At 44.1% G+C, this 13,361-nt stretch overlaps 1 protein-coding gene across 3 annotated transcripts in view; it reads right to left on the reverse strand.

Annotated features, from left to right (window-relative positions):
- Positions 1–5,559: 5,559 nt before the first annotated feature.
- Hacl1 (2-hydroxyacyl-CoA lyase 1) overlaps positions 5,560–13,361 on the reverse strand; it is a 43,410-nt gene continuing 35,608 nt past the window's right edge. The window contains exons 17-18 of one of the 3 annotated variants that reach the window (XR_008720714.1): positions 10,717–11,122; positions 5,560–7,486 (exon numbers count right to left, since the gene is read on the reverse strand). Coding sequence is in view for 1 of the 3 variants with exons in the window: in XM_055612218.1 (XP_055468193.1) it covers positions 11,105–11,122 (18 nt within the window). In the remaining 2 variants the exon portion in view is untranslated. Of the gene's footprint in view, positions 7,487–9,980; positions 10,087–10,698; positions 11,123–13,361 lie in introns of those variants that run through there. The other 2 variants (XR_008720713.1, XM_055612218.1) reach the window with 2 other exon arrangements.

Consider the following 13,361-nt stretch of genomic DNA (forward strand, 5'->3'; position numbering starts at 1 on the left):
ATCTCCACGTGTGCATGTCACTCAGGAACCAAAAAGGATGCAAAGATAGCCAACTGGTATAATTGATGACAAAAAGCCAGTGCAGTCAATGGCTGTCCTTTGGAGACCCACAGAAACATGCCTGCAAGCCTCCAGTATTCAAGGAATTCTTAGGAAATCTCCATTTTCCTGTGTATTTTATGAGCCTCTTTCTTATGATAGCCCACCTATCCAAGGAAGAAATGGTTTCTTCTTCAGACCCTCCCAGAAAGACTGACTTGCAGAATCTAGGGATCAAGGCTGTCCAAAGGAAGTCACCTGGCTTTAGAGAGAGGCTCACATGAATAAAGCCAGCCAGGGCTGCCTCTTAAGGGGTTTTAGGCGGGGATGTCAGCTGGAGGATAATCCCTGTTAAACACGGTGCCACCTTACTGAGAAACAGGGGGAGCAGCCAGCCACCCGGTGGGCTAGGTTCAAGAATATTCATTGTTCATGTGACTGAAAACATGGAGGCGGTGGTCCATGGAATGCAGTCATTAAAAAGAACATAGGACGGACTATGTCAATGGCAGACACTTGCCTAGCATGTATGAGGCCCTGGGCTTGAGCTCCCTGCACAGAACAAGTTCAAAAGTCTTTGTAACAAGTGGTGCTGGGAAAATGGAACTTCAACTTACAAAACGGAAATGAAGATTAACCCTTACCTTGCCCCACTTGTAAGAATTAGCTCAGGAGCCGGAGAAATGGCTCAGCATGTTCTTGCTGTGTGAAGCATGAGGACTATAGTGTGCCTCTTCCGCCCGTATGTAAAAGCCAGACAGGGTGGCACACACCTTAACCACACTGCCAGCAGTGGCGGGCCCCAGGCCAGCCCTGCCCGGCCAGCTTAGCTGAAGCCATGAGATCCAGGTTCAGTGAGAGGCTCTAGAAAAATGCAGATGGGAACCTAACTGAGAAAGACGTTCGGTGTCGACCTCTATCCTCCACACTCACTCACTCACACACGCACGCACCTGTGTGCGCCCTGCCGCCTCCACCAGGCACATGCACTCGCACACAAGGAACACACACAATAAATGAACAAATATAATAAAAACAATTAGTTCAAGCTGGACATTCCTATGATCACAGCTCTTGGGAGGCTGTGACAGGAGGGTCACAGCAAGACTTATCTTAAAATATCAATTCAAAATAAACCATAGACCAAAATATAGACGCTAAAGCCATTGACGGTGTAAATCTTATTCAATTACTTTCCTAGTTGCTGTGACAAATACCTGACAAAATCAGCTTCAGGAAGGTTTTTTTTCTGGCTCACAGTTTGCGGGCACAATTCACATTGGCAAAGGCACACAGCAGGAGTGTGAGGCAGCTGGTCACAAGACATCAGTGGTCACATGACACCAGCTGGTCACATGACACCAGCTGGTGGACCGTACACTATCAACCAAGTTGGGTCTTCCCTCCTCAGTTAAACCTCTCTGGAATTACTCACAGACTCGCTCAGAGGTGTAGCTTTTAGTTGATTCTAAATCCCATCAAATTAACAGTTAAGATCAACCAGCCACGCCAAGACATTGAATTCTGATGTCAGAAGCATAAGTCATACATAACCACAGACAAAAGACATGTTTCAGCCATGAGATGGCTAAGTGGGTAAGGTCTCTCGCCAGCCAGCCTGACGACCTGAGGCTGACTCCCAGGACCCACAGGTTGTTCTCTTACCACACTCACGCGGGCACATACACTCACACACGTGGACATACTCACACGTGCACACAGACTCAAATGCACATACACTCACACGCGTACACACATACATGCATACACACACACACACACACACACACACACACACACACGCATACAAAATAAATAGACAAACGCGTAAGTATTTTTCCGAAGGCAGCTCAGCCCTGCGTCCTGGTGTGAAAGGCTGACAGCAGACTGCTGTGGACTGTCACAGGAATGCAGTGGGGCATCTTACTCTCCTCTCCCTGCCGCACGTTCTTCTCATCCGTCCGCCAACTTCTGAGCAGTCAGGTAAACCTCAGTATTTATATATGCAAATAGAAAATCCACAGTGTCTGGATCGTGCTGGAGACTTTCTTATTTAATCTTCTTAAATGTCATGTAAATTTTTACAATTTTTTGTCTGTTTTTCGACACAGGGTTTCTCTGTGTAGCCTTTGCTGTCCTGGAACTCACAGAGATCAACCTGCCTCTGCCTCTCAAGTGCTGGGATTCAAAGGTGTACATCACCAGGCATTTTTTTTCTTTTAGATTTATTTTATTGTGTGAGGGTGAGTGTTTTGCCTGAATGTGTGTCTGTGTGCCACTTACATGCCTGGTGCCAAAGGAAGTAGAGAGCTTTTATGATGGCACTGGGAATCAAACCCAGGTCCTTTGCAAGAAAACCAAGTGCTCGTAACCACAAAATTTTAACTTTCATTTTAAACAATGCAAGGATTAAATTCTATACAACTTAGAAGTAATGAAGAAAAATAAATGGCATTTCTCCTGTATGTTCCAAGTCCAAATCCTTTGCCCACATGTCATAGGGACAGACAGCATTATTGATTGTTCTGGCAAATAAACATAGCTCTGAGGCTGGTCTTTCTGGCCCAGAATTAATAGTGGTTCAATTCCTCAGAGGTCCCAGTCACCTCTGTCAGTGCATCAGCAGGAGAGAGAGAGAGAGAGAGAGAGAGAGAGAGAGAGAGAGAGAGAATAGAGCAGCTCCGGTCCATCTGGTAATATACTCCCATTAGTCTGTCTGGACTGCAAGGGGCAGACTATGACAGACAGACAGGGCAGCTTTCCAGGAACAGGTCTCTCTTAGAGGTCTGGAGGTAGGATGTTGAAGGCCCAGGCAAGGGCAGATACAGCTGGTTTCCTGGGTCATGAATGTTTGTCTTCTTGCTGTTGGAGGAAAGTCCAACCGTGTTTTCAAATGCTGATTTCAACACCTTAAGATCTGGTTACCACCCTGCTATGGGTATCATTATAATGTTGAACCATGTAATGGTGATGATAAGGAATGTTCCCCAATTATTCCTGATTGACCGAATAAATGCCTACAAATCTGGGCAGGGCAGAGTAGGTAGGTGTGGCCAAAGTTCTCCGGCTTTGAGGAGAGGAGGCTCTTGGGAAGGAGACAGGTACCGGAAGAGGAAGGAGGCAGAGCCACCGTGGGTTAGAGTTGAGAGAAGCACATGGCTGGATCGGCATGGAGGGAGGAAGCGACCCAGATGAGACAAGAAGCAAGCCTTTATGGGTGGGAGGTAGTCCAGGTAGAAATTATTAGAACAATTGGCCTGGGATGGGGGCTTGGGAGGCAAAGATTGCTTACGAGGTAACATATGCCTTGCCCTGGGTAAGAGAACACTATTCTAAAATCTATCAGTGTCTGTGTCTTTTATTGATTATAATATCGGGTTAGATAATACCGCTTAGTAATTATAGGGCTAATGATAAACATTATAATAGACCATACTTTCAAACTGGCAACATCTTGCTGTGTTCCCAATGAGCAGGAGTCGGGGCTCTCCCCAAGACTCTATCTTAAACTGGTCATCACGCTGGTCCCGTTTGTGATGGCTCAATCCTTACTGCTAATCATCAGCCCAAGGTTCCCATCTCCGAACATGGTCACCTTGGGTGTCAGTTTCCATATCTGAATTTGAAGGGGACAGAAATCTTCAGTCTATAGCAGTAGTTAAATATGTTTTAACTATTTGTTAAACTATGTTTTAACTACATGTTAACTATATGTTTTAACTACCTCTTTGAGCAGAAGTCCCAGCAGCAGGAGTAGAGCACTAAGTTGTGTAGAGAGGGAGTCCCACTAGACTTTTCAGCAAATATTTCACAAGAATTTTTTCAGAACAGAGAATACAATGGCATATTTAGATACTAGAACCAAACCAAACCAAATCCACTAGAAATACCACACCCAGTAAAACTATCTCCAGATCTGGAAGATAAACAGAGAAGAAATTGAGGCATTTTGTCACAACCAGAATAGCCTTCAGGGGAAATGCTTACAGGGCTCCTGCTGCAGAGCAGAAATTCAGGACCTGAGAATCACTCAGTGGGTTCAGGTCAAGCTCTTGTATGTGTGAGCTCCAGTCTTGTGGTTCCGGTTCTCCTAAGGCAAGGCATGGGAGCAGACTGGAGGTCCTCTGATGTGGGGAGGGCGGGCAGAGCTAGCCTGCACACAGAAGCCAGGGTTTCACTGCCTGAACAGGGTGAAGGGAGAACACTGACTCCCAAATGCTGCCCCTGCCCTCCACATGCTCCTTCTCCACAGCACCAAATTCTTCTTATAAAGTTAATCATTAGAGACAAAAGTATAAGCCAGGCATGGTGGTGCACACCTTTTATCCCAGCATTCTGGAGGCAGAGGCAGGCAGAGCTCCAAGTTTGAGGCAAGCCTGGTCTACAGAGGGAGTTCCAGGACAGCCAGGGCTACACAGAGCGACCCTGTCTCAAAAAAACAAAACAAAAAAGGAAAGAAAAATAAAAGTATAATAACAGTATTTATTTTAAAATGATGACACAAACACAACAGATATTATATGAAAGAGATTGATTGGACAGAGGTGGAGAGATAGAGAAGAAAAGGAAAAAAAGAGGCATGGTGGGGGCCCCAGGAAAGAAAGGGAGGCAGAGAGAGCAAGAGAGGAGAGGGAGAGAGGAAGATGAGAGAGGGACAAAGTGGAGGGTTGGTCCTTTTATAGCTTGTGCATGCACAGCTGAACCACACCTGCCACACACACCTGGTGGATGACACATGATGACATCATAGGTTACTAGGCAACCCAGAAGCTGGCTGCCTATATGCTAACAATAACTACCATAATGAACAGTGCACAAGCACACACACATATACTTTACTAGATGAACTAACACACAAAATATAAAGTGAAGAGAAAATATGTAATAAGAAAATAAGAGAAAAAAAAAAACAACAATAAAAATACAAGGCTGGGCATAGCAGCACATACCTTTAGTACCAGCACTTGGGAGGCAGAGGCAAGTGGATCTCTGAGTTCCAGGCCAGCTAGGGCTACGTACTGAGACCCTATCTAAAAATTAATTTTAAAAAATTAGAACTAAAAGTACCAAAAACATTGAAATGGAAAGAACTCTGCCAAACTTCCTTTATGCACTACTTTGGCAGTACTCACACTAAAACACACACAAACTATAGATCAATATTTTTTATGAACACAGACACAAAACTTCTTAATAAAACGGTAGCAAGCTGAATGCAATAATAGCACATCAAAAAGATCATACTCCAAGTCCGATTAGAAGGAAAATAACACACACACACACACACACACACACACACACACACGCACGCACGCACACACACAGCCAATATCAGAAAGCTGAAAGCATTTCTTCTAAGATCTAGAATATGGCAAGGATAGCCACTCTCACTGCTCTTATTTAATAAAGTATTGGAAATTTTAACAAGAGCAATTAATCAAGAGAAACACATGGCATCCAAATTGGAAAGGAAGAAGTTTAATTATCCATGTTTGCAGATGACATGATTCTATCCATAGAAAGAACCAAGTACACAATTAAAAAAAACAAACAGTGGTCTTAAAAGCATTTTTAGATATTTAGCAACACCAGAGGTTATAATGGCAACATATAAAAACAGTAATAGTTTATGTACAAATAATGAACCCTATACAGAGAAATTCAATAATTCTCATTTGCAATATCCATGTAAAAGTTTATGAATAAACTTACCAAGGAAATTTAAAAATTCTACAATGAAAATTACAAAACACTGATGGAAAAAAGTATAGCGAGCATGCCCAGAAGAAATGGAACAATATGCTCTAGTTTGCAAATAGGAAAAATCAGTACTATGAAAATCACCATACTATAGGTATAATCTATAGTTACAATGCAATTCTCATCAACATACCAACAACTTTCTTCACAGAAATGCAAAACAATTCCTGGTTAATTTGGAACCATTAAAAAAAATGAATAGCCAACATAATTTTAAGCAGAGCCAAAAATAAAGGAGGAAGGGAGGAAAAAAAAAAAACTAGAGACAAAGGGCTACGGTGATAGCTCAGTGGCAGGGCACTGCTCAGCATGCCTGAGGTCCTAGGCTTAGTCCCTAGCACTGTCAGAAAAGCAAACAAACAAGAAACCACTGTCTTGCTGGGCCTTGGTGGCACACACCTTTAATCCCAGTGTTTGGGAGGGAGAGGCAGGCAGATCTCTCAGTTTGAGGCCAGCCTGGTCTACAGAGGGAGTTCTAGGACAGCCAGGGCTACGCAGAGAAACCCTGTCTCAAAAAAAGAAAAGAAAAGAAAGGAAAGAAAAAAGGAAAAAAGAAACCACTGTCTTGAGAACTTGGATGTGTCACAATATCTAATTTCAAAATATAATGCAAAGCTATAATAACCAAGCCAGCATGATAATAGTATAAACACACACACACAGGACAATGAAACAGAATAGAGGACCAGAGAATAATCCTCATCCACACAGATGGCTTATCTTTCCCAAAGGCACCAAGAACATCTAAGAAAAGACAGTCACGTCGTGGAATGGTGCTGGCAAAACTGCACCTTCGGAAGTTGAAACTAGATTTTGTCCTCTAGTGATAGGACACAGGGATCAGCCACAAATGGCTCACAGGCCTAATCTTAAACCTGAAACCAAACTTACTGTAAGGAAACATAAGGGGAACACACATGGGTGAGCCCACCCTGAGACCCGCAGTCTGCATGCACCCCTAGATAAATGGCGACCACCACCAAATCAAACTTGCTTACAACGTTATGAGACGTTTGTGTGTTTTGTTTTTGTAAATCGATTGGGCAGGTCTTGAATATGAACTTGCTAGATGACAATGTCATGTTGCAATGTCAAAAGGCTGCATGAGGCCAGCTGTAGGCAATGATAATTTAGGTAGGACCAGAGGTACAGTTAATGGGATTATGTCAGACTATGTCATATACAAGAAGCTCCTGCACAGCAAAGGAAATCGTCAGCTGAGCCAAGAGACGACCTACAAAATTGGAGAGTATATTTGAAAATTATTCATCTTATAAGAGATGATGGCCAGAATTCATGAAGAACTCAAAAGATGGATGCCAAAAAAAAAATCAAAATTAGGCTAAAAACTAGGTACATCTCAAAAGAAGGCATATGAAAAGGTCTAGCAAGTACATGAAGGAAACGCCCAGTTTTGTAATCATCAGAGGAATGCGATTCAGAACCACAGTGAGATATGCTGTCCCCTCAGCTGCCTCCATCTTCATGAGATAAGCTACATCTACCTTCTGTGGCCCATCACAATGGGTCTGGGGGCTCTCCTCCCAGCCATTGGGGTGCAGGTTTACACAGGGTCCCAGGACTTGCACGTTGGGGAGGATTAGGGGGCTTTGGGAGGACAAGGCGACGCTGGGTGAAGACCTCATGCTGCAGCTGTTTTGGGGTTACTGTGCTCCTCATCCATGCTCTGTAAGGAAGTCCAAAAAATGGTGTTAGGATCTTATTTCACTTTTCTTTAGGACCTTGTGGGGAGGGGCAAGCATTGCTCATCACTAGGGAAGGAAGTGTAGCCACAGATATTCTCTCTCCCATACTGAAGGGCCATTGCCGGGGCCTGGGGAGAGAGCTTAGTTGGGAAAGTGCTTGTAGCACAAGCAGGATCCAAGTTTGATTTCCAACACTTGCATAAGAAGCCAGGCACAGTGGCACGTGTGTGTGATCACAGCACTGGTCAGGAGGGGTCACTGGCTCCCCAGGCAGAACAGCCTAATCAGCTGGCCGCAGGTCCCAGTGGGAGACTTACCTCAGGAACCAACATGTAGAGCTGGGTGGACTCAGCGAGGGAAGTTCTCACTCTGCAGTCATGGAGACATGAGTGAGATCCCCCAAGCCCACATAAAGATGGGCAGTGCAGCCCTAACAGCACCGCTCCCCTCCGCTCCTGGGGATGGAGAATGGAAGATCTCTGGGAGTTTGCTTACTAGCCGGTCTAGCCAAATGACAAACTCCGAGTTCAGTGAAGAGACCGTCTCAAAAACCATGGTGGACTTCCATAGGGGAAAACACCCAAAGTTGTTCTCTGGCCCCTGTGTACACTTGTGTGTATGAGTGCACACACATATGTGTACCACATACACACAGGCTGCTAGCATAAAAAAAAAAGACAGAATACTAGTAATAGCGAGACTTGGGAGATAAAATTATAGCCTTCTAGCCAAGGCTGGTGCACGTGCCTTAAATCCCAGCAGAGGCAGATGGATCTCTATGAGTTGGAGGCCAGCCTGGTCTACAAGGAAACTTTCAGGACAGCCAGGGCTATGCAGAAAAACCCTGTCTCAAAAAAATCCAAAAAAAAGTATAACCTTCTATAACTTACATGAATAATTCATATGTGTGTGTGTGTGTTTGTGTGTACATGTGTATGCACAGGACGTATTTGAATGCTATAAAAAAGAACGATACCCTATTATAACACCACAATGCTCAATTATGCCATTGAAATTCTCTATCATGGCATCACAAATGTGAATTGTGATGGGCAGATGCTCCACTGTACCATCACTGCATTAAATTATGACACCACAATTCACCTTTCTGCTGTCACAGTGTTGCACTGTGTTATCAAAGGGCTCCACTTTGCCATGACAGGTAGCATTGTGATGTCATAATGCTCCCTTTGCCATCACTGTCCCACTGTGTCGGCACAATGAGTACCATGATGCCTCAATTGTGACACCCTATACATTGTGATGGCCAAATGGTGCATTGTAACATTACAAAGGAACATTCTGATATTCATGGCCAAATGGGGTACTGTGGTGTCACAACAGAACACTGATTGAACACTACAGCATTATCATGGCTCAGTAGTGTTGGGTTTGGTCTGGTGCTGTACACTCAATTGCTAAATTACTGGCCCCTAAGACCTGGTTGCAGTTGAGAGTACATCCTTATATAAACCAGTCTTTGTTGCGTACACTTTGCTCTACCTAACTTAAAGTTAATTGGTTGATAAAGATGCTGAAGCCTATAACTGGGCAGAAGAGAAGTAGGAGGAGCTTAGGTTCTCAGACTTGGCGTGGGGCTGGGGGGCAGATGAGGACCACAAGACAAGAAGGGAGACAGAGGTAGATGAGGAAGCTGGAGAGAAGGAAGTCGCCATGGGGCAGTATGGACCATGAGCACATGGCCATGGGGGCTGGGCTGATGGAACAGAAGCAGCCCAGGCAGGAACAGCTATGGCAAGTAACTTAGAGTGGGTAGCTGGGAAGTAGCAAAATAGCTTAGAGGGTTGATATCTGCCCAGTTATGGTGCCTTGATGCTTTTGTTAATCTAAAAGGTCTCTGTCTTGATTATTTGGAAACTAGCTGGGGTAGAGAAGCCCTCTAGAGTCTAATATCCCTTCCACTACACAATAGAGGATTATATTAATGTCACAATAAGGCATTTGGTAGTCATAATGGAACATCACAAAGGTGCAACCTGGCCAATGGTACATTGTAAAGACATAATTCAGCACTGGGATGAAACAATGGAACATTCTGATGGCAGAGAAGAGAGGATAGTGATGTGATACCACAATTCACATTCTGATGACACAATGGTGAATTCTGACATCACAATTCAATATAGTGATGGAACAATGGAACACTGAATCATTGCAATTTACACTTGTCAGATCACAATGGATAGTGTGATGTCATAATTGCATATTTTAATGTCACAGTGGGACACAGTGGAGCATTCTGGTATCACCATGGGGCCGGACAAAATGGAGAATATTGATGTCACATTCACACTATGATAGAAAACAGTGCAGCAAATGTATCCCCCAAGGGCAGGATGGTATGTATACTGCCTTATCTTCTCTGAGATCATCCTCACGGAGGGAAGAAATAGGGAGAGGAAAGGAGCTAAGTTTCATAAATTGCTGGGACAAAAATACTGGAGAAAAACAATTTAGGAAAGAAGAATTTATTTGGTTCATGATTTCAAGTTTCAACCCTTAGTTGGATGGGATGTGAAGCAGAATGTGAAGGCAGCAGGCGCTGTGGTACCCTGTTTACCTGATGATGGCAAAGGAAAAAGGAAAGGGAAGGACAGAGAGAGGAAGAGGAGGGAGAGAGAAAAAGAGAGATCTTTCAAGTCCATATTCATTTTTTTTTCAGCTAGGTCCCATCTCCTAGGTTCTACCACCTTCCAATAAAACTATCAAATTATGAATCCACCAATGCCTTAACCCACAAAACCAGAGCCATCTGATCTGATCACTTCCCTAAAGGCTCACCCCTGAGCACTGCATTGGAAACCAAGCCTTGGACATATGGGCCTTTTTGGAGGGCACTTCATTGTCAGTCATAACACTAAGATAGTCTAAGCATTTAAAAGTGACTTGAGTTTTGGCTTAGGTGTAGAGTACTGGCTGCTCTTCCAGAGAATCTATGTTCCCAGTACACACATGTTGGCTCACAACCATCCGTTATTCCAGTTCCAAGGGATCCAATGCCCTTGTATTAGTCAGGGTTCTCTAAAGGATACGAACTGATAGAATGAACATACACACACACAAAAAAAAAATATATATATATATATAGTTAAATATTGAAATATATTATATACTTAATATATTTAATATATAAATCATATATATATAATCACATATATATATATATGTGGGATTTATTAGAGTGACTTACAATCTGTGGTCCAATCAGTCAGACAATGGACATCTCCCGACAGAAAGGCCAAGAACATGTTGGTTGTTCAGTCCACAGGACTGGATGCCTCTGCGGTTCCAGTCTAGTGCTGGAGTCCCAGGGAAGTCTTAGAGAACTGCTGCTGGTCTTCAGCTTGTTGGAATCCCAAGGAAGTGGGTCCTAACCCAGAATAGGAATGTCTCAGTGACAGGGTAGATGCACTTTCCAGGAAGAGTGAGGGCAAGCAGGCAAAATGGCTTCTGTCTTAGTTTTCTGTTGCTGTGATAAAACACCATGACTGAGCAACATATGAAAGAAAGCTTTTAATTTGGCTCATGTTTCAGAGGGCTGGAGTCCTTGATGGTGTAGAGAAGGAACAGTTGAGAGTTCACGTCTTAATCCACAACTGGAAGGCAGAGAGAGAGAGAACATTGGGAATCACATGAGTCTTTTGAAACCTTAAAAGCCCACCCCCAGTAACACACCTCCTCCAACAAGGCCACACCTCCTAATCCTTCCCCAGTAGTTCTACCAACTGGAACCAAGCATTCAAATATATGGGCCAATGAGGGCCTCCCCGAGAATCAGCCACACATATGCATAAAGGCAAAACTCCCATATACATAAAGCAAGATGGAAGTGAGCCATGCTTTCTTCAAGGTCATTGTGTCCCGTGATTAGAAGCGGAAGCTTTGAAACTACCTTCCGCTTGTTTTTTTTCCTCGTTTTTATTTATTATTTATTATCTTCCACTTGTTTTTAAACTGTGGTGGACACTGGATACTTGGGGGTGGGGGTTAACCAGTGTGGCTATGTGGGTCCCACCTGACAGATTCCAATATGATCAAGATTATCTGAACCCCCCCGGGTTGGTTTCAGTGCTAACGTGGGCTGCAGACTCCACTCCTCACACATGAAAGGACACAGCCCCACACTAGCAAATGGCTTGCCAAACATCCATTCATCGACTGCAGCCAATTTTCTCTGATGTGCCCTAATAGGAAGGAGCTGTGGCATGGATAATAGCAACCAACAAATAATTTAAAACTAATTTCTACTTGGTTTGGGAATGCAGCATGTGACTTCCTGGCTGCCGACTGGCCTGGCTAATTCAGTTTGGCTCAGATGAATGGGCCTTTACTGAGCTAACAATACAGCTGAGCCTTATGCTGAGGTGTGGAAGGAAGCCTGCCAAATGAAATGTGGCCTCCCCAGACTGTCAGACACACAATCACCATATGTTGTGGGGACTTTGCTTACCAAAAGGTTCCACAATGAGCCAAAGATGAACTTCTCCTGACCCTTTACTCTGTGGGTTGGGGTCCAGCATGTGAACAGAGGTCGGAGGGTGTGTATGTGTGTGTGTGCGCACGCTTCATTTGCTGCTAAGCATTTTTGTGAGCGGTATATACACCATACAACTCTACATTCAGTTTCCTTATTACCTTCCCTAGAGAGAAGAGGAAGCTGAGGTTCAGAGAGGTTGAAGCAGAGCCAGGATGGACAGGCTCATTATAGCAAAGTCTTTCCCCCCCTGAGATACCATCTGGTTTAAATGGACAGGGGCAGACAGATTTGGGTCTGACCCTTGAATCTGTCTTGCCAAATGAGCTCTGCCTCCCAGGTTTTCCTCTCAGTGTAAAGTCAGTGGCAAGCAGACCTCACGAATATGCTGGGGGCAGCCAAGAGACTCCTTCCAACCATGGAGGCACCACTGAAGCAAGAGCCCCAACTGCCACTCAGAAATTGGCCATGAATGTTTTTACTGAGGTCTTCCAGGGATTGTATTATTTCCCCACCAATGAGTCCAGTAAGGTGGCCCCATTCCTGAGACACATGTGGACTTCTCTGGGAGAAGCTGTGTTCCATCTTCTTGGCTTGCTGAAGCATGGATGCCTCCTCTCTTCCTTTTCCCTGGGATCTAATCTAAACCATCATCTTATGGTTCAGGACTTTTCAAAAGTTCCTCTGCATTATCACTGGCCTCTCAAGAGGATGGGTAGAGTCTCATTCCCAAGAAGAGCTAAAGACGCCTTCCCTATTGCCTACGGATGCACCATTGCCTTAGTTTAACAGCCCCAATCTCTTCAACGGCCACGCTTTCGACCCTAATATCACATGGGCTTCTCTTCTGGGAAAACTGTCTAACTTTTCAGCTACCTCTTTTGCTCTTGTCTTATTATAAACTTGGCTAAAAGCCTCCAGCAATAATTAAGCAACAGCCTCGATTCTGGGAATTTCCTGTTTAACTAGTTTATTTTAAAAAATAATTCAGCCTCAAAATCTGGAGCATGGACATTTTTTTCTTAACTAGAATTTCACATGAGAAGCCTCTACTTGAATTCCCAAGAGGGTCCTTATGAGCACTCTCCTGTTCATGTTTTCATCAGCATTCTAGTCTCCTGACTGAAGTGAGACATCACTTTTTGGATCAGCATTGCTGCGCTCATCTTCGTGCTTCAACCCTTGACTTTGCAGAGAGAGAAAGACACGTTCCAGAGAACTTCTTGGGGCAATGCACCTTAGTCTTGAGGCTTTGGATGACTTCTGCCGATTCATGTTGCTTCTTGGTATTGGCCTTTGGACTGGACTGCTGGTATCCTGACCACTGAGTTTGGTAATCCCCATCAACTCTTATTAGCAGG

The sequence above is a fragment of the Psammomys obesus genome, unplaced genomic scaffold, assembly GCF_907164565.1.
Source record: "Psammomys obesus unplaced genomic scaffold, mPsaObe1.curated_primary_1811, whole genome shotgun sequence".
NCBI lineage: Eukaryota > Metazoa > Chordata > Mammalia > Rodentia > Muridae > Psammomys > Psammomys obesus.